We start from the raw sequence: 20440 nt of genomic DNA on the forward strand, positions 1-20440 counted from the left end.
TTTTAAATAAATTCAAATTTCACCTGGGTGGAGCTCAACTGGTGCTGGAACTGACCGTGCCCTGGCCCAGGGTGTTGTGACCCACTATCGACAGAATTCAAAGGAACTTAATTGGAGGTAAGGTAAGTGACTTTGGCAAGTCCAGTGGCTGCGATGAGCACAGTATAAGTGACCCTCTAGTGAAGGGCCAAGGGCCCAGCAGCAAAAAAGAAAATATACTTATATACTTCAGAAGTATAGTGGTCTAATTAAAAAACATTGATTAAAGGGTCTAAACAAAGTTGGAAGTATAATGCAGTGGGAAGAGGAAGAACATTTTAAGATTTGCAGGGCTGGGGGCAGGCGGCTGGTTGCCATGGCGTCCGGGCTGTGCAGTCGCCGGACGCGCACGCGCACTGCGTCACTTTGAGGCCTTGAAGCCGGGCCGCGGGCGGGGTGAAGCTCTCCTGAGGGGAGCAGTGGCAGCAGCGCGGGGGGGTGCCTCTTTGCCTGAGGAGGAGGATGAGGGCCATGGCGGACAGGAGGGAGGAGCCGTCTCCTCGTCCCGAGCAGCAGCGGCCCAGTCAGCCGCCCAGCCTGGTGCAGATAGTCAAGTCCTTGAGCCCCGTGCTGCCCTGTGCTAACGTCTCCACAGCCCTGCTCGGATGGATCATATTCTACCTGAGCTGCAGATGCAATATGTTTGACGCGCGCACCTTTACCCTCGGCCACTTCCACAGCCGCCTGCAAGGTAAGGATGGTGTGGGTCCTGAAGCCCTGGAATCGTGAGGCTATGTGGGATGGGGGGATGGGGGGGGGGGGGGGTTCCTTTGCCTTTTGTTCCATGACATGCTTGTCATTTAATCTCACCCCTCCCCATCCTGGCCCCTAACCTCTCCTTAACCTTTCCTTTTACCCCCAACTGACCAGCCCACCTCCCCACCCCACCCTTTTTCAAAAGCATAAAACCCATCAGATTTCTCCAATTCATAATATTTATTAGTGTCACAAGTAGGCTTACATTAATACTGCAATGATGTTAGTGAAAATCCCCTGGTCGCCGCATTCCGGCGCCTGTTCGGGTACACAGAGGGGAAATTCAGAATGTCCAATTCACCCAACAAGCACATCTTTCGGGACTTGTGGGAGGAAACCGGAGCACCCAGAGGTTGTAAAGAAGAGTCATATTGGACTTGAAACGTTAACTCTGCAGATGCTGGGGAAATTTTCTGTTTCCATCTTGTTCAGGGCCCATTTGGGCACCTGGATAGTGAGATGTTAAAAATTCCATTTGACATACTCGCGCACCCAGCGGTACAATGGTAGCATCTTCCAAGTCTCAAAGCATTTGGATGATGGATTTGGATATGCAGTGAGAGTAGGTGGGTGTTACTGTAAGACGTGAGCATGGTATGTATGTGTGGTCATATGCAGGAAATGGGCGGAAGCTGAAAAAGCAGTTGAACCAGTAGTTAGACACAGGCGCAGATTCTCAATCATTGTAGTGGTTGGGGAAGGGCAGTAGATTGGCGAGATACTTTTAAATGTAGCAGACAGAGACAGAATTTGCAGTCTAGCGCAGAGAAAAAAACATCATCTTGATGTTGAGAGGAGCATCTTCAGGGCTGTTGTGATGCTCTGTGGCCCAGACACTCAAGGGCCACAACCTGCTAAGAGCCAAACATAGAGGGGAGCTCATCAAGGACAGGGAGGCACTCTGTTTACCAGAGAGAACATTTTGAAAAACATCTTAACTGGGATTTAGGCTGGAATTCTCCAGATGTTGGGATCGCATTTTCCCGCTGGGAGTGCACCCCCACCCATGGGTTTCCTGGCAGCTTGGAGTGGTTTCAATGGGAAATCACATTGACAAGTGTTGGGAAGAGAGAATCCCACCGTCAAGAAACACATAGCTGGGGGATCAGAGAATCCCGTCCTCTGTCTTTGACTCAAATGCCCTCAACCCCATTCCTGGTACTTCACCTTGCTTCGTCTCAATGCTACCCCAGTCTGGAGTGAAGTTGAAAAAGCCGTTTGACACCTGAAAATCACAAAGACCTGTAGCAGATGGAATCCTGGCTGAAATTCTGAAAAGCAGTGGCGAAACCCTTCTGGCATGGCTGTATTGTCCATCTGTGAAGAAAGAGTGCATATTAAGGAATCTTGAGCACATTGTGATCTTGACTATATTCAAGATGGGAAAACAAGTCAGAATGTGGTAACTACAAGGGAGTCTCCCTACTGACTGCCACAGGGAAGATGATTGCCAGGATTTTCTTAACTGTTTCCTCCCAATGCCTGAAAAACTCTTTCACAGTTTGATTTCGCACATCATGGGTGTCCACAGATCTAGAATCCATAGAATCTCTGTAGTGCAAAGGAGGCCTGTTGAGTCAGCACCGACCCTCCGAAAAAGCACTCCGCCAAGGCCCACTCCCCCGCCTTATCCCCGTAACCCGGCACATCGATCATGGCCAATCCACATAACCTGCACATCTTTGGACTGTGGGAGGAAACCCACACAGACACTGGGGGAACATGCAAACTCTTTTCTTTAATAAATTTAGAGTACCCAATTCTTTTTTTTCCAATTCAGGGCCAATTCACCTACCCTGCACATCTTTGGGCTGTGGAGGTGAAACCATGCAAACACTGGGAAAATGTCAAACACCACACTGACAGTGACCCAGAGCCGGAATCGAACCCTGGGACCTCGGCGCCGTGAGGTAGCAGTGTTAACCACTGCACCACCGTGCTTCCCCAGAACATGCAAACTCCACACAAGACAGTCACCCAAGGCTGGAATTGAACCCGGTCCCTGGTGCTGTAAGACAGCAGTGCTAACCACTGCCACCGTGCCGCCAATGATCTTAACTGATGTATGTGGCTTTTTTCTGACCTCACAATAACCTTTGGCTCTGTGAACTGTGAAGGCTCATGAAGTATCCTCTTCAAATTTGGCTGCCCGTGACTTCCGGTGACGACGATGTGCTGAGCAGTTGCACATCTGGTAGCTCTCCTCCCGTGGGCCCGAGAAATAGCCAATTTTCAATGAAAACGTGTCAAAAAACGCAGCAACTCATTCCCCGACCTTGCTGGGAGAGTGCAGACGATCAAAATGAACGTGCTGCCCAGGTACCTCTTCCTACTTAGATCCATCCCGATTTATATCCTCAATGCCTTTTCAACTCATTGGACAAGTTAACCATACCGTTTGTATGGTGGGGGGGGATAGACTGCTAGGAACCCAAAGAAGGTCATACAAAAAACAAAGTCCAGGGGAGGGCTAGCCCTACCAAATCTACAGTACTACCATTGGGCAGCGACAGCAGAAAGAGTAATGGGATGGATTAAGGAGCCAGAAGCTTATGGGGTGTGCGCGGAGGAGGCCTCCTGGGCCCTCGCCATCCAGCAGCCCAGTAGTGGTAGCCACCCTCCAGACCTGGAACCAGTTACGGCAGCAATTCGGCCTGACCGAAATGTCCGACAAAGCCCTGATCTGCAACAACCATAGATTTGCGCCAGCACTCACTGATGACACGACCTTTAAAAGTTGGAGACGGTTCGTGGGGGGGGGCCACTGACAGTTAGGGACCTACACATCCACGGCAGGGTCACAACACTGGACGAACTGACGGAGAGATTCCAACTAGCAAAAGGCAACCAACTCGGCCAGGAGGAGACCAGGACATACCTGCGACCACCGTGACAAACACTACTAGAAGAAATGCTGGACGCAAACATGCTAGGTCGAGGAAACTTTAGCGACATGTACGAACGATTGGTAGAGAGGGCCGACACTGTACTGGATGCGACGAGGAGGAAATGGGAGGGAGACCTGGGGCTCGAAATAGAATGGGGACTCTGGAGCGAAGCACTACATAGGGTCAACTCCACCTCCACGTGCGCAAGAATCAACATAACGCAACTAAAGGTGGTACATAGAGTCCACTTAACAAGAACCTGAATGAGTAGGTTCTTCACGGAGGTGAAGGACAAGACGTGAACGGTGCCAAGGAGGCCCGGCCAACCACGCCCACATGTTCTGGTCTTGTCCCAGACTGCTGGATACTGGTCAGCCTTCCTCGAGGCAATGCCTTCTTTGAGGCAATGTCCAAAATGGTGGGGATGAGGGTGTAGCCGTGCCCGAAAGTGGCGGTCTTCGGGGTTTCAGACCAGCCAGATCTCTTCATGGGGAGGAGGGCGGAAGCCCTTGCCTTCGCCCTTCCTGATCGGCCGGCGTAGAATCCTGCTCGGCTGGCGGTCAGCAGCACCACCTAAAGCTGCAGACTGACTGTCCGACCTATCGGAATTTCTCCAAATGGAGAAAATTGAATTCGCCATCCGGGGGTCGGAAGATCTCTTCCTCAGAACATGGGAGACAATCACCCAACTCTTCAGGGACCTGTTTGTGGCCGACGAACAAACAAATAGATAAACAAGTAGCCAAGAGCTAGGGTAACATAGTCAAGGCATGAGAGACGAGAAGGAAGGGAGTGAGGACCGGGCGGGGGGGGGGGGGGGGGGGGGGGGGCTTGTGGGCAGTGCAAGGGGGAGTAGCCAAACACAGCCGAAAAGAAAGGGGAGCAGCAGAGAGGGAGGGGAGGGGGGCAGGGAAGGGATGGGGGTACAGGGAGGAAGGAAGAGGGGAGGAGAACTGCAGAGGGGAGGAAAAAGGAGGGATCACGAACTGGAGGGAAAGCCCAGGAAATGACGACGACCACACAGCAGGGCAAAAGAGAGTAGGAAAGTACAAGAAGGAAGTACGACGGACAACCGAAGCGGAAGCAAATGCACAAAAACAAAAAAGAAAACCGACCAAGAGATGCAAGTGACCTACCCAGATCTGTTTTTGCTTGCTCTGTATTTAACAAAAAAAGCAGAAAAGAGGCGGGGGAGAGAAAGGCGCCCCCCTCCCTAATGGCATGTGTAATGAAATTCTCTCCTCTTTGCTTCTCTGTACATACACTTCCCCTGTTGGTATCGTATCAGCCTAGGGTTTTTAGTTTTGAGTTTTGTAATGTTTTTTTATTTCTTTTTGGTTTCTTTTTGTGTGTACACTGTAAATATATCATGCATAAAACCCAATAAAAACATTATTTAAAAAAAAAAATTTGGCTGCCCTCCGAAACTTGTCATGATCCTCCAGCTACTCCTCAATGACATGCAAGGCATGATCCTCTCCAATCCTAAAAACCCGATTTCAGTGAAAACTGACATAACATCGTATCTGAAAGAAGGCACATCTTTAAACTCTTTCAGTACTGCACTGGAGTATCAGGGTGTTGATTACCATTCTGAAAGTTGGAAAACACTTGAGCAGTCACGTCGTACAGCTGAAGTTAAATATAATAGTCAGACTCTATTGCAAGATTGATGATTGCACAGGAGCTGATGCAATAATCAGCAGTACAAATACTAATTGAATACAACTAGTGAGAAAATCTTTCGGAATCTTGGACACGGTGTCACAGTCTCAGAATAATGGGGTGGCCAATTAGGGCTAAGATGAGGAGAGTTTTCTTTTTATTCAAAAGGATGTGAATCTTTGGAATTCTCCACCCTAAAGAGGTATGGATCTATATCTTTGTGTGTGTGTGTGTATATATCTCAGAATATATTCAAGACAGAAGTCAATAGATACTTTGGTATTAAGGGATATAAGGATAGTGCAGGAAAGTGGTAAAAGATCTGTTTTTAACTTACAGCTGACTCCAAATAAAAAAACTACGCTGCTATATCCTGCCTGTGACAGCACATTAAAAACACTCCAAAAGCTCATGAGGCTGTCAGCATTTTGGAGCAACATCTCCCTGGAATATCCAATGCTAAGTAAAACAAACATTTTGTTGCTATTGCCTTCATAACCACCTACATGCGTAAGGTTGTATTTTCCGTTCTCAAAGATGAAGACCGCACAAAGTAACTGGCTGAAATATGCACTTGTACCCTCCTCCTGTGAACCTGATTGGAGTGAGATTGTGAGGATCAAGCAGGCTCCCCTTTTAAGCGAACGTAGCGTGGGTTGCGAAGGTTGGCCAGTTGGCAAAATCTCCTATTTTGTGGGATAAAACTGTCCCTATATCTTAAGGGGCCACATTACTTGTAAGCACGATTGGTTCTTCGGGACCAAAATTCACCAAGAGGTTTGAGGACTGTAGTGTTTGCTTCATGACTCCGAAGTCTTCCTGTTGGAGCTCTCCACTGATTCGTCTTTAGTAGTTGGTGTAGTAGTGCCAATGTTGTGACTAAATTCAAAATTACCTTCCATTATAATTTACCATACAGAGGAGAAATTTGGGTCGCTGAGAGTTTTGGGTGCAGGGACGTCTCATATAGTCTTGACATTTTCTTCCAGGGATCAATGTGAAATCTGGTCTGGAAAGTACACTTTATGCCTTTGAGGCAAACACCCCCATCCTGAAACCTCTCTAATACTTCCTCTAGGCTGGCCAAGTGTAGAAGTCCTTGATTCGGGTACTGATCAGCCTGATTTATGGTTAGTTTCTAGTTTACAGTGTGTCTAGCTTTGAAGAACTTGGGCGTTGAATCCGGATTGACAAAGGCTTTGGCACCTTTAATCCAACCCAGTTCCTTGTAAAAGACGTCTTCATGCCTCCTTTAGGACATCTTGGAGGATGCCATTGGATATTTTCAAGATTTCCAGCCAATTGAGCTAAATCTTTTGTAATCAGTCTCTTCCCATCAGATTGGGTCGGTGCCCTTCCTTGACAGCTAAAGGCAGATTGGCCACCTGCCCTCTATAGGCCATTGGTGGTTCCAAGGATCCCGGTATATATAGAAGGCTTGACTGTAGTACTCTTCAAGCTTAAAGTATGAGATCCTGCACAAAGATATTAGAAAGTCTGCTCCCCCACTTGAGGTCACTGAAGCACGGCATCAACTTCCATTTTAAGGGGTTTGCCGTTTTACCCTTAAGATTTGCATTGGCGCGCTTTGCCTCGTGCGGTAGTGTAGTTGAATGTGCCTCCTTCGGACTTCCGGTGGCTACCATGGAGTGAACGGTCGCACATTTAGCAGCTCCCGCTCTTAGTGGTTTCTTAACGGCTTTTACGATGGATTCCTGTGGGAATTTTGCAACATAAGTGGATAAAAGCAAGAGGAGAAGAAGGCGACCCCTATTTTATGGAGCTGCGCCCAGAAACAATCGTAAAAGAAGAAATCAAAAGTTGGTTCAGAGTGAAGCTCAAGAGTTTGGTGTATGCAATGGCAGAGAAGCAAGGTTTGACCACATCTGATGACAACTCGGCGACTTTTAGGAGGTTAGAGATGGGGACCAGATGGCGGTAGCTGCTGAGGGGCGGGCCAGGGCAGGTGCGGGACATGGGCTAAGGGCTGACCTAGGAAAGGTCATAGATGATAGATTGGGGAGGGGGGGCAAGAGCCCCCCCCCCCCGACCAGACTGGTTACGTGGGATGTTCGTGGACTGAATGGGCCGGTTAAAAGGGCCCGTGTGTTTGCACACTTGAGACAGCTAAAAGTGGACGTGGCCATGTTACAGGAGACACACTTGAAGCTGGGAGACCAGTTTAGACTGAAGAAGGGATGGGTTGGGCAGGTATTCCATTCGGTACTAGATTTTAAAACAAGGGGGGTGGCCACCTTGATTAACAAAAGGGTGGCATTTGAGGTGGGGGAGATAGGGGCAGACCCGGGAGGCAGATTTATTATGGTTAGCGGGAAACTGGAGGGAATGGCAGTGGGGTGCTCTTTCCAAGAGCCGGTGCAGACTCGATTGGCCGAATGGCCTCCTTCTGCACTGTAAATTCTATGAAAACTATGAAATATATATGCCCCCAACTGGGATGATGTCGCGTTTGTCAGGAACATGCTGGGAAAGATCCCGGACCTTGACTTGCACCAGTTGGTTATGGGGGGTGACTTCAACATGGTCCTGGATCCGAGAATGGACCAGTCGAGTTCTCGGTCAGGAAAAGTATCAGCACGGCAAAAGAACTCCGGGGGTTTATGGAGCGCATGGGAGGGGTTGATCCGTGGAGATTCGGGAGGCCAAGGAGCAAGGATTCATTCTACTCCCATGTGCACAAGGTATACTCCAGAATAGATTTCTTTGTACTGGATAAAACACTGTTAGCGGGGGTGGAGGACACGGAGTATTCAGCAATTGTGGTGTCAGACCACGCGCCACATTGGATAGACCTACGGGTAAGCACAGGAAAGTCCCAGCGCCCACAGTGGAGATTAGATGCAGGGCTGTTAGCGGAGGATGAGAGCTGTGAGCGAATGAGGGACGCCATGCGGGGGTATATAGAGAACAACGACACGGGAGAGACCGTGGCTGGGGTGGTGTGGGAGGCATTGAAGGCGGTTATTAGAGGAGAATGTATTTTGATTCGGGCCCATAGGGAGAAGACTGAATGGGCGGAGCTCGACAGGTTGGTAGGAGAAATCTTACAGGTGGACAGGATACACGCGGAGTCTCCGAATGAGGAGCTCCTAAAGGAGCGTCAAGAGACTCCAAATGGAATTCGGGCTCCTTTCCACAGGTAAGGCGGAGGGACAGCTGAGGAGGGTAAAAGGGGCAACATATGAATATGGGTAGAAAGCTAGCAGGATGCTGGCACATCAGCTGATGAAGTAGGAGGCGGCGAGAGAAATAGGGAAAATAAAGGATATGAGGGGGAAGGTAGTGGTGGACCCTGGGCGGTTAATGATGTTCTGTGAATTCTATAGTTGACTATATGAGTCGGAACCCCCGGTCGGGGAGGAGGGTATGAATCAATTCCCAGAGAGGCTAGAGTTCCCGAAAGCAGATGAGGAGCTGGTGGAAGTTCTGGGGGGCCCAATTGGGTTCGGGGAGGTGATCGACGGATTGGGGGCAATGCAATCGGGTAAGGCCCCGGGACTTGGAAGGATTCCCAATGGAATTTTATAAAAGGTTTTCTGGGTTACTGGGGCTGCTTCTGGTTAAGACTTTCAATGAGACCATGGAGCTGGGAGTGCTTCCCCCAACACTATCACAGGCATCAATTTCTCTCATTCTGAAGCGAGACAAGGACCCGGAGAGCTGTGGATTGTACCGGCCAATTTCCCTTTTGAATGTAGATGCTAAATTGCTGGCAAAGATCTTGACCACTCGAATAGAGGATTGTGGCCCGGAGGTAATCGGGTAGGATCAGACGGGATTTGTGAAGGGCAGGCACCTGACGTCCAATATTAGACCGCTTCTTAATGTTGTAATGATGCCAGCAGAGGAGTGTGAGGTTGAGGTGCTAGTAGCCATGGACTTTCGACCGGGTGGAGTGGAAGTACCTATGGGACATTTTAGGCAGGTTTGGGTTCGGGCAGGGATTTGTGGATTGGGATCGGCTGTTATATCAGGCGCCGGTGGCGAATGTAAGAACCAGCCGAGTCCGGTCAGAATACTTTGGTCTCTGTAGGGGGACGAGGCAGGGATGCCCGCTCTCCCCATTACTGTTTGCCCTAGCCATAGAGCCCTTAGCGATGGCCCTTAGATCATCAAATGCCTGGCGGGGGATAGTGGGGGGAGTGGGGGGGGTGCGGGGTGGAGCACAGGGTCTCTCTCTATGCGGATGATTTGCTGCTCTATGTCACAGACCCGGTGGGGGGGGGGATGCCGAAATCATGGAGGTACTAGGAGAATTTGGGCGATTTTCAGGCTACAAGTTAAATATGGGAAAGAGCTAGATGTTTGTGATCCAGGCACGGGGCAGGAAAGGAGACTGAAGGAGTTACCTTTAAAGTGGTTGAGAGGAGTTTTAGATATCTGGGGATTCAAGTGGCTAAGGATTGGGGGCAGCTTCACAAGTTAAATCTGGGCAAAGCGGTCGATCAAATGAAAAGGGACTGCTGCAGATGGGACATGCTCCCGCTGACGCTGGTGGGGAGCGTCAAGACGGTAAAGATGACGGTCCTTCCGAGACAATGTCTCCTGGTTTCTGTCCCAAAGGCTTTTTTTAGGAAAATGAACGCTGCGATCTTGGGTTTTGCGTGGGCTGGTAAAACCCCCGAGGGTGAAGAAAGCATTCCTGAAACGGGGTCGCGGAGAGGGGGCTTAGCCCTCCCGAGCTTTATTAACTATTACTGGGCGGCCAACATATCGATGGTCAGGAAGTGGGTAGTGGGGGAGGGGTCGGTTTGGGAGTGAGTGGAAGCAGCATCCTGTAAGGTTACGAGTTTGGAGGCTTTATTGACGGCACCCCTGCTGTTCTCGCCAGCTCGGTACTCTACAAGCCCTGTGGTGGTGGCAGCCCTAAGGGTGTGGGGGCAACGGACGCAGCACATGGGTCTGGAGGGGGGCGTCAATGTGGTCACCAATCTGTGACAACCACCGTTTTGCCCCGGGGGAGCTGGATGGGGGCTTTAAGGTAAGGCAGTGGGCAGGGATTGAGAGATTTGGGGACCTATTCAGCCAGGAGGGCTTTCCGACCTTGGATGCTTAGAGGAAGAGTTCGAGCTGCCGGGTGGAAAAGGGTTTCGGTACCTTCAGGTGCGGGACTTTGTACGGAGTCAGGTACCAAGCTTTCCTCGCCTCCACCTGAGGGGACTACAGGACAAGGTGATGTCAAAAACAGGGGTTGGAGAGGGGAGGGTTTCGGAGATATACAAGGAGTTGATGGAGTGGGAAGGGGCCCCTATCAGAGAGGTGAAGAGGAGCTGGGAGGAAAGCTGGATAATGAACTGTGGGGGAAAAAGCCTTGAAGAGAGTCAATTCATCCTCATCGTGTGCCAGACTTGGCTTGATCCAGTTCAAGGTGGTCCACAGGGCCCACATGACGGCAGCCCGGATGAGCAGGTTCTTTGAGGAAGTGGAGGAAAGATGTGGGTGGTGTGGGGGTAGCCTGGCGAACCATGTACATATGTTTTGGGCACGTCTGAAATTGAGGGGATTCTGGCAGGAATTCGCGGACGTTATGTCAGAAGTCCTGGAAGGGAGGGTAACTCCTGAGTCCAGAACTGGCAATATTTGGGGTATCGGAAGATCCTGGGGCCAAGGTGGGGAAGGAGGCCGATGACTTGGCCTTCTCCTCCCTGGTGGCCCGGAGACGGATTTTGCTGGGATGGAGGGACTCAGCGCATCTAAAGTCAGGATTGTGGGTCAGCGTTATGGCAGGGTTTCTCAGGCTGGAAAAAAAAAATCAAGTTCGCTTTGAGAGGATCAATTCAGGGGTTCACCCGGAGATGGCAACCGTTCATCGATTTCTTCAAGGAAAATCAATGTCAGCAGTAAGGGGGGGGGGGGGGGAGAGGGGAAAAGGGGGGGGGGGGGGTGGCGGGGGGAGGAAAACAGGATGCATGGCAATGTTAGATAAGGACAGGGAACTTAGTATACAGGTAATTAGGGCATAGGGCGGGGGAGTAGGGGACGTTGTTTACTGTTTTTTGTTTTGTAGGTGTTTTGCGAGTGTCGGCCTGCGCGGCCGTTTTAAAAAATGTTAGTGTGTTAAACTGAAAAACAAATGCTTCAATTAGATATTTTCTAAAAAAAAGAATGTGCCCCCTTCAGTTGCATCAGAAGCACACAAACTCCATGACAGGTGTACCTCTGACCTTGGTTCGCCCTGTCTTTTTCCTGGTCCTTTGACTCTGGTCTGGTACCGAGGACTGTGTCTGGTTCTCCGCTGTGCCTGCTGATCCTGGCATGGACCTCACAGCCGTATCATCCCATACTTTGCTAACCTCCCCTTCCGCCGCGCTTTGGTGCTCAGTGGCACCATTTTCGGTGCATTCCGTCGCTTAAGCTATCTCGATCGCTTTTTCCAAAGTTATGGTGGTTTCAGCCAGAAGCTTGTTCTGGATATTACGGTTGTGGATCCCACAAACCAGCTGGTCACACAACATATATCTAAGCGTGGTCCCGAACTCAGTCACTCAGTGCTTAGCGAGCTGGTGAAGCCTGACTATGAAGGCTGAGACAGACTCTTCGTGAACTCTCACTGCAGAGTTGAACTTATAAAATTGGAGAGGATAATTGAGGGCTTGGGGTTGAAATGTTCTTTGACCAATTTCATTGTCTGGTCAAAGGCCTTCGAGTCGGGTACATCCGAGGACGTGAGGTTTCTAATCAAATTATACATTTGTAGCCCACAAACTCTCAAAGTATCACCTTCTGCTTGCCTTCACCTGTGAACTTGTTCGCGGTTCAAACAAAATAGCGAAGCTGGACTCCAATCCTCAGCCTCTTGGTCAAATGGATCTAGTTTACCAATGATGGATATTTTTACTAGCCATTTAAATGATTCCCAACTCTTGCTGAAGCTTCTCCACTTTCTCAATTGTTCCTCCTCCTCTCCCTGCCACCCCCCCCCCCCCCCATTCACAAAGTCTGTCAGCTGCGATGGAAACCTTAACCATGCGCGATTGGTCTGAGTTTGTCTTGTGGCCCATGGAGCCCACCCCCATAAAAGGGCCCCACTACCACAATGTGTTAATTTTTCTTTTCAAAAATTTGGGAGAAGAAAAAATTAGGAAGACACTATATTTTTCTGTTTTGATGACAGCTGTGACAGTGCATTTTATTTTTTCTAAGCTCTTGGCAATAATGTCCATTTAAAACTGTACACTTGCATGTGGTATATTGGAATAATTATTGCAATTTTTTTCTTTTGCCCTTTGGGAGGACTTTTATAAATACAAAAAGCGACAGAGAACAGCATGCTACACTGTCCCTTGTGTGATGGGATACTCAGATGGATCTGACAAAACATCCATGTTCTTCTGTGTTCAGCACTAGGGTCATTGGTCCTAAATAATCATGCCGTAGTTAGGAATTTATGTCAGTGTCCTGTCTGCTTGGTCTTAAACTCAAAGTCCTGACATTGTTTCCTCAAGGCACCTTGATAATTTGAGTGGGTAAGCTAACCATTTATTGTGGTACTGAGCCACCAGATTCAGGAATTTATCAATTCAATCTATGGTTATTGATGTTTGACAGGTAACCTTGGGGCCCCAAGTGTAAGAAAAGATTTCAGTTTCTGATTGTTTTTCTGTGCCCAGTGCTCAGTGTGTGTTTGAGTGGTAAAAGTAAACTGGCATTGGCTTAGTTGTTCAGCTTCCATAGTTGAATAGTCCGCTAATGCATCCTCCCAATTTAAGCATGTCCACCTGCACAGGATGCAAGTGGGGGGTCACCGTCCTCCAGGAATGGAGTGAATTTACTGTTGCTTTCAACATCAGCCACTATTCTCAAAACTATATTGTACCACTAATATGTATTTCTTTTTTCTTTAACTACAGTGTACAAGGTGTTTACTTATACGTTCATCCATAAGAGCATGAGTGCGTTGGTATGCAACGTTTTAATGCTGTGGTATTTCGGTGGTGCTATGGAGAAGAACATTGGAACAGTCAAGTACGGGTACCTCAATCTCCTGTTTACAGTTCTCACTGGAATTCTCTATGTTTTGTTTGGTTCAATAATTTACGGACTGCAAAACCTAAAAGACATTCAGGGATTTACTGTAGTCGTATTTTCCCATGTGGGGATGTCGGTATTCCTGTCGCCTCTGAAGCACGTTGTCTTTATAACAACCATCAAATTGATTTACCTCCCATTTATATTACTATTCCTTGCAATTTTTATACCGGAAACATCGATCTTGGGCAACGTTTGTGGATTGGGAGCAGGATTTGCATGTATCCTTTTTTTCCCCCCTCAAAAAATCTTGCTAAATAAATCTGAAATATCATGCTAATTTTGTGTTTGGCCAAAATCTATCCTCCCTCCAACAGGTTTGAGTGTCCAACCGTAATCTGTTTTGACTAGCTGTCATCAAAAGGTTAATGGATACTTGAAATGGCGAGATCAGCCATGGTCTCAAAGTTTGAGCCATTTTTTTCACCCATCATCAGACAACAAGAAACGTTGTGAGTGACGCACAAAGATTTGGCCACTATTGCACCTGATTCGCTTGGTGCTGCCATTGTTTATGGAATCAGGGTGTGTTCTGTATTGTTTACATATCAACTCGAGTCTCTTTATTGGAACGCTCTTTGCACATCTGGACTTGTTTTTCTAACATTTGTTTTCTAACACCTCTGAGACTTGTGCATAGGAAAATAAGCTTGTCATCTCCGAGGCAATCTTTCTAGCCTCCAGCTGGTCGTTATGCCTACATCTTTCTGGTGTTGTAGAAACATGGAAAATAGGTGCAGGAGTAGGCCATTTGGCCCTTGGATATGACCACCATTCAATATGATCATGGTTGATCATGCAAATTCAGTATCCCGCTCCTGCTTTCTCTCCATACCCTTTGGTCCCTTTAGCCGCAAGGGCCACATCCAGCTCCCTCTTGAATATATCCAACGAACTGACCCCAACAGCTTTCTATGGTAGAGAATTCCACAAGTTCACAACTTTCTGAGAGAAGAAGTTCTTCCTCATCTCAGTCCTGAATGGCTTACCTCTTATTCTTAGGCTGTGACCCTTAGTTCTTGACGTCCCCAACATTGGGAATATTCTTCCCGCATTTAGCCTATCCAGTCCCATCAGGATTTTATATGTTTCTATGAGATCCCCTCATTCTTCTAAACTCCAGTGAGTACAAGCCCAGTTGATCCAGTCTTTATTCGTATGTCAGTCCTGTCATCCCGGGAATTAGTCTGGTGAACCTTCACTGGCCACCCTCAATAGCAAGAATGTCCTTCCTCAAACTAGGAGACCAAAACTGCACACAATACTCAAGGTGTGGCCTCACCGAGGTCCTGTATAACTGCATCAAGACATCCACACTCTTATACTCAAATCCTCTCGCTATGAAGGCCAGCATGCCATTAGCTTTCCTCACCGCCTGCTGTATCTGCATGCCAACCTTGAGCGAGTGTTCCACCATGACATCCAGGTCTTGTTGCACTTCCCCTTTTCTTAAACTGCCACTATTCCGATAATCTGCCTTCCTGTTTTTGCCACCAAAGTGGATAACCTCACATTTGCACACATTGCGTTAACCAAGTAATTGCCCACTCAGCCAGCCTGTCCAAGTCCCCCTGCAGCCTCTTTGCATCCTCCTCACGGCACACACTGCCACCCAACTTAGTGTCATCTACAAATTTGGAGAAACTGCATGCAATTCCTTCGTCCAAATCATTAATGTATATTGTGAACAGCTGGGGTCCCAGCACTGAACTCCACTAGTCATTGCCTGCCACTCTGCAAAGGACCCGTTTATTCCCACTCTCTGCTTCCTGTCTGCCAACCAGCTCTCTATCCACGTCAATACATTACCCCCAATACCATGAGCTTTAATTTTGCTCATTAATCTCGTGTGGGACCTTGTCAAAAGCCTTTTCAAAGTCCAGACACACTATATCCACTGGTTCACCCTTGTCCATGCTACTGGTCACATCCTCAAAAAATTCCAGAAGATTTGTCAAGCATGATTTCCCTTTAGTGAATCCATGCTGACTTGGACTGATCTGGTCCTCAATTTCCAAATGCTTAGTCATTCCTTAATAATTGACTCCAGCATTTTCCCCACCACCAGTGTCAGGCTAACCGGTCTATAATTCCCTGTTTTCTCTTCCCTCCTTTTTAAAATAAAATGTGGGTTGACTAGCTCCCCTCTAATCCATTTGAACTCTCCCAGAGTATATAGAATGATGGAAAATGATCACCAATGCGATCACTATTTCTGGCGCCACTTCCTTAAGTACTCTGGGATGCAGAACATCAATCAGACCCTGGGGACTTATTGAGTTTTAATCCCATCAGTTTCCCCAATGCAATTTCTTGACTGATAAGGATTTCCTTCAGTTCCTCCTTCATGCTAGACCCTCTGTCCCCTAGTATTTCCGGAAGGTTATTTGTGTCCTTGGTGAAGCAAGATCCAAAGTAATTGTTCAACTGGTCTGCCGTGTCTTTGTTGGCCATTATGAATTCACCTGATTCGAATTAAGGGACCTACACCATTCTTTTTCTCTCACATATCTACAGAAGCTTTTGAAATCCGTTTTTATGCTTTCTGCAAGCTTACTCTCCATATTCTATTTTCCCTTCCAAATTAAACCCTTTGTCCTCCTCTGCTGAATTTTGAATTTCTCCCAGTCCTCAGGCTTGCTGCTTATGTCCTGATGTTTCTTTGATATTTTTACATTGAATCATGCTACTGTTGAATTTTCTTCTCTTATTCCTTTACACCATAAATAAGCCCATCTACATACTCTTCCTGCTCCTCAGATCCTCGTTGCGGCTAAATCAAAATAGAACATACAGTGCAGAAGGAGGCCATTCGGCCCATTGAGTCTGCACCGACCCACTTAAGCCCTCACTTCCACCTTATCCCCGTAACCCAATAACCCCTCCAAACCTTTTTGGTCACTAAGGGCAATTTATCATGGCCAATCCACCTAACCTGCACGTCTTTGGACTGTGGGAGGAAACCGGAACACCCGGAGGAAACCCATGCGCACACTGGGCGAATGTATAGACTCCGCACAGTGACCTAGCAGGGAATCGAACCTGGGTCCCTAGCGCTGTGAAGCCACAGTGCTATCCACTTGTGCTACCGTGCTGCTTGGATCAAGACTTGGATACAAACATACATAGAAAATAGAAGCAGGTGGAGACCATTCGGCCCTTTGAGCCTGCTCCACCATTCATTATGATCGAGGTCAATGCCCTGATCCCCCCCCCCCCCATATCCTCTGATTCCTTTAGCCCAAAGAGCTATATCTAATTCATTCTTGAAATTACACAATATTTGGCTTCAACTACTTCCTGTGGTAGTGAATTCTGCAGATTCACCACTCTCTGGGTGAAGAAATTTCTCCTCACCTCAGACCTAAAAGGATTACCCCTTATCCTCAAACTATGACCCCTAGTTCTGGACTCCCCCAACATCCGGAACATTCTTACTGAATTAATCCTGTTGATATTTGGAAGTTTTTATGAGATCTCCCCTCACTCGTCCAAACTGCAAATAATATAACCCTAACTGACTTAGTTTCTCCTCACATGACTGTCCCGCCATCCCAGGAATCAGCCTGGTAAACCTTCGCTGCATCCTTCCATAGCATGAACATCCTTCTTGGATAAGGACACCAAAACTGCACACACTGCTCCAGGTGTGGCCTGACCAATGCCCGATAAAATTGCAGTAAAACATTCCTATACTCAAATCCTCTCGCTATGAAGACCAACATACAATTTGCCGCCTTTTCTGCCTGCTGTACCAGCGCACTTACTTTCAGTGACTGATGCATGAGGACACCAAGGTCTCGCTGAGTATCCTCTCTCAATTGACACCCATTCAAGTAATAATCTGCCTTCCTATTTTTGCTACCAAAGCGGATAACCTCACATTTACTTGTATTATTTATTTTTCTACTTCAGTCTTTTACCAGGACTTTAATGAAATTTCTTGTCTTTCAGTCTTCCTCTTTTAGTTTACAGGCTTTTACAATCCCAGGTTTGATACCACCTAGTAATTATTTTCTTGATTAACCAATGCTATTTTCAGTCTTGCTAATTTTCTTCACTGTGGGCCTTTCATCCTAAGTCTCTTGAAACGTTTAACTGTAATGTCTGAGTAAAGAAACTAAGTCAGTTATTGTATTTAATGAGAACTATCATATTTGTCCTTAATAATGCCCCCTTTGCAAGATGCTTACGGGCGACAGTACTTTCCTCATCTGGATCTGCATGAGATGACTGCTGCATCTATGGAGAGGTATTTTCCATTCAACCTTATGGGGGACATACCGGGGATCACATTTTATTCGGCTCTGTGGGAAGTGAGAAATGTCGATGTAACCAACAGGTAAGCTAGCTGTTTTACCCACCCACCCAAAGCCAGTTGTGGCAGTATTTGCTTTTGCTTCTATCAAATGATACAGCAAAGACCACAAGTTGAATCAGGTTTTTCCTGCTCTATCTGATGCTGTCCCACGTCACATGGTTGATATGCTCGCAGAGGCATCAAAAGTGCCTGTTTCGTATTTATAAAATAGAATTATAAAGTACAGTAGTTACAGCACAGCAGGAGACCAATTGTTTAGGTGATTTTGTGCCGGTTTTCTGCAAGATTCATCTGGTCCCTTCCTCTGTTGTTTTCTTGTAACCCTGCAAATCTTTTACCTGCAATGCTGATCCAGTTCCTTTTTTGAAAACCACGATTGAACTTCCTTCACCCCCTTCTTGGGCAGTGCATTCTAGATCCCAACCAGTCGCCACATAAAAAATTGATTTCTCATGTCGTCATTGATTCTTTTGATAATCACTCTAAATTAGTGTTTCCCCTGGTTTTTGATCCCTCTCCCAAAGGGAACACCCTTTCCCTATTTACTCTTCCCAGACCCCTCTTGATTTTGAACACCTTTATCAAATCTCCTGTCCCCATCAAAATTTCATTTGCCACCAGTTGGCCCTTTCCATCAACCTGTCTACATCCTCTTGAAGTCTATCACTATCCTCCACATAGTTCACAATACTACCCACGTTTTGCATCATCTGTAAATTTTGAAATTGTGCCCTGCATTCCCAAGTCTAAGTCATTAATATATATCAAGAAAAGCAACAGTCATTGTACTGATTCCTGGGGAGCATCACCTTCCTCCAGTCCAAAAAAACAATCGGTTACCGCTACTCTCCATTTCCTGTTACTCAGCCAACTTTGTATCCATGGCGCCACTATCCCTTTTATTCCATGAGCCTCAACTTTGCTGAGATTGATTGTGTGGCACTTATACGCCCTTTGGAATTCCATATGGACCACATCAACAGCATTACTTACATTAACCCCTTCTGCTACCTCATGACATGATTTGTCTTTAACAAATCTGTGCTGACTTAATTAATCCACACTTGTCCAAGTGACTGTTAATTTTGTCCCTGATTAAAGTTTCTACTCTCTGGCATGGAGGGTAAACTGGCTGGCCTATAGTTTCTGGGTTTATCCTTTAAAAAGAGACCGAGGGAAAATCCAAGTAACTATAGGCCAGTTAGCTTAACTTCAATTGGGTAATTATTGGAATCAATTCGAAGGGACAATATAAACCTTCAATTAGAAAAGCGTAGATTAATCAAGGAAAGTCATCATGACTTTGTTAAAGGCAAATCATTTTTAACTAATTTAATTTTTTGAGAAGGTGACAAGTGCGATTGAGGGCAGGCTGGTCAAAAATGCAATAGGCCATGGGATCTAAGGAAGAGTTTTTAAAAATGAATTTACAGGATGGGGACATTGATGTCTAGGCCAGCATTTATTGCCCACCCCTCGTTGCCCCTGAGAAGGTGATGGTTAGGGAGGGAGTTCCAGGATTTTGACCCAGTGACAGTGAAGTAACGGTAATATATTGTCAAGTCAGGATGGTGAGTGATTTGGAGAGGAACTTCCAGTTGGCGGTGTGCCCAGGTGCCAAATTGTATCCAAAGTAGGCTTAGTAACAGGATGCACACTGGCAGCAGTGTGTACCATCTACAAGATGCCTTGCAGCAACTCGCCCAAGCACCTTCGACAGCACACTCCAAACCCGGGACCTCTGTAACCTTGAAGGGCAAGGGCAGAAGATGTGTGGGAAGACCATCACATGCAAATTATCTTCCAAGTCTCTCTCAGTCCTGTCTTGGAACAATATCACCATCCCTTCACTGTTGCTGAGTCAAAATACTGGAACTGCTTTCCTAATTGTGCTGTTAAGGTACCTGCATCACATGCACTGCAGCTGATCAAGAAGGTGGCTGCCACCACCTTGAAGGCAATTCCGGATGGACAACAAAAGCTGGTGCTCCAACGTCGCCCCCGTGTAAAAGAATAAAAAAAGAAGAGGGGAATGGCTTGAAGGTGGTTTTGAGCCTGAAAGATTGTTACCAGTGGAGTTCCGCAAGGTTCAGCACTCTGTTCCTTGCTTTTTGTCATTTATATTAATGACAGACTCAAATAACAAAATAATATCTTAATGACAGACTCAAATTCCCGTAACAGCCTCCCCGAACAGGCGCCGGAATGTGGCGACTAGGGGCTTTTCACAGTAACTTCATTGAAGCCTACTTGTGACAATAAGCGATTTTCATTTCATTTCAAATATAGGGATCATAAAGAAGTTTGCACATAATACAAAAAAATGGCTGTGTGGTTGGTAGTGAGGAGGAAAGCATTAGACTGCAGGAAAATATAGATGATCTGGTTAGTTAGACAGTAAAGTGGAAAATGGAATTCAACCCAGAGTAATGTATTCTGGAGGTGCAGCAAGGCAAAAAAAACAATGAATGGGAGCATACTGAGTAGTGTGGAAGAACAGAAGAATAGAGTATATATCCACAGATTCTTAAAGATAGCAGGACAGGTCACTATGGTAGACTTTCCTTTATGAGCCAAGGCATAGAATATAAGAGTAGGTATGTTATGCTTGAACTGTTTACAACACTATTAGATCATCGCTTGAGCACTGCATACAGCGCTGGTCATCACATTGTAAGAAAGACGTGATTGCCATGGCGAGGGTGAAAGGGAGAAAAACAGA

At 47.0% G+C, this 20440-nt stretch overlaps 1 protein-coding gene across 6 annotated transcripts in view; it reads left to right on the forward strand.

Moving 5' to 3' along the window:
• Nucleotides 1–403: 403 nt before the first annotated feature.
• Nucleotides 404–20440, forward strand: part of rhbdd2 (rhomboid domain containing 2) — a 61465-nt gene continuing 41428 nt past the window's right edge. For 2 of the 6 annotated variants that reach the window (XR_011933649.1, XM_072469222.1), the window contains exons 1-3: nucleotides 404–730; nucleotides 13220–13618; nucleotides 17583–17739. Coding sequence is in view for 5 of the 6 variants with exons in the window: in XM_072469222.1 (XP_072325323.1) it covers nucleotides 502–730; nucleotides 13220–13618; nucleotides 17583–17739 (785 nt within the window). In the remaining variant the exon portion in view is untranslated. Of the gene's footprint in view, nucleotides 731–5687; nucleotides 5812–13219; nucleotides 13619–17582; nucleotides 17740–20440 lie in introns of all 6 variants that reach the window. The other 4 variants (XM_072469223.1, XM_072469225.1, XM_072469221.1 and 1 more) reach the window with 4 other exon arrangements.

Source organism: Scyliorhinus torazame, chromosome 12 (genome assembly GCF_047496885.1).
Source record: "Scyliorhinus torazame isolate Kashiwa2021f chromosome 12, sScyTor2.1, whole genome shotgun sequence".
Lineage (NCBI taxonomy): Eukaryota > Metazoa > Chordata > Chondrichthyes > Carcharhiniformes > Scyliorhinidae > Scyliorhinus > Scyliorhinus torazame.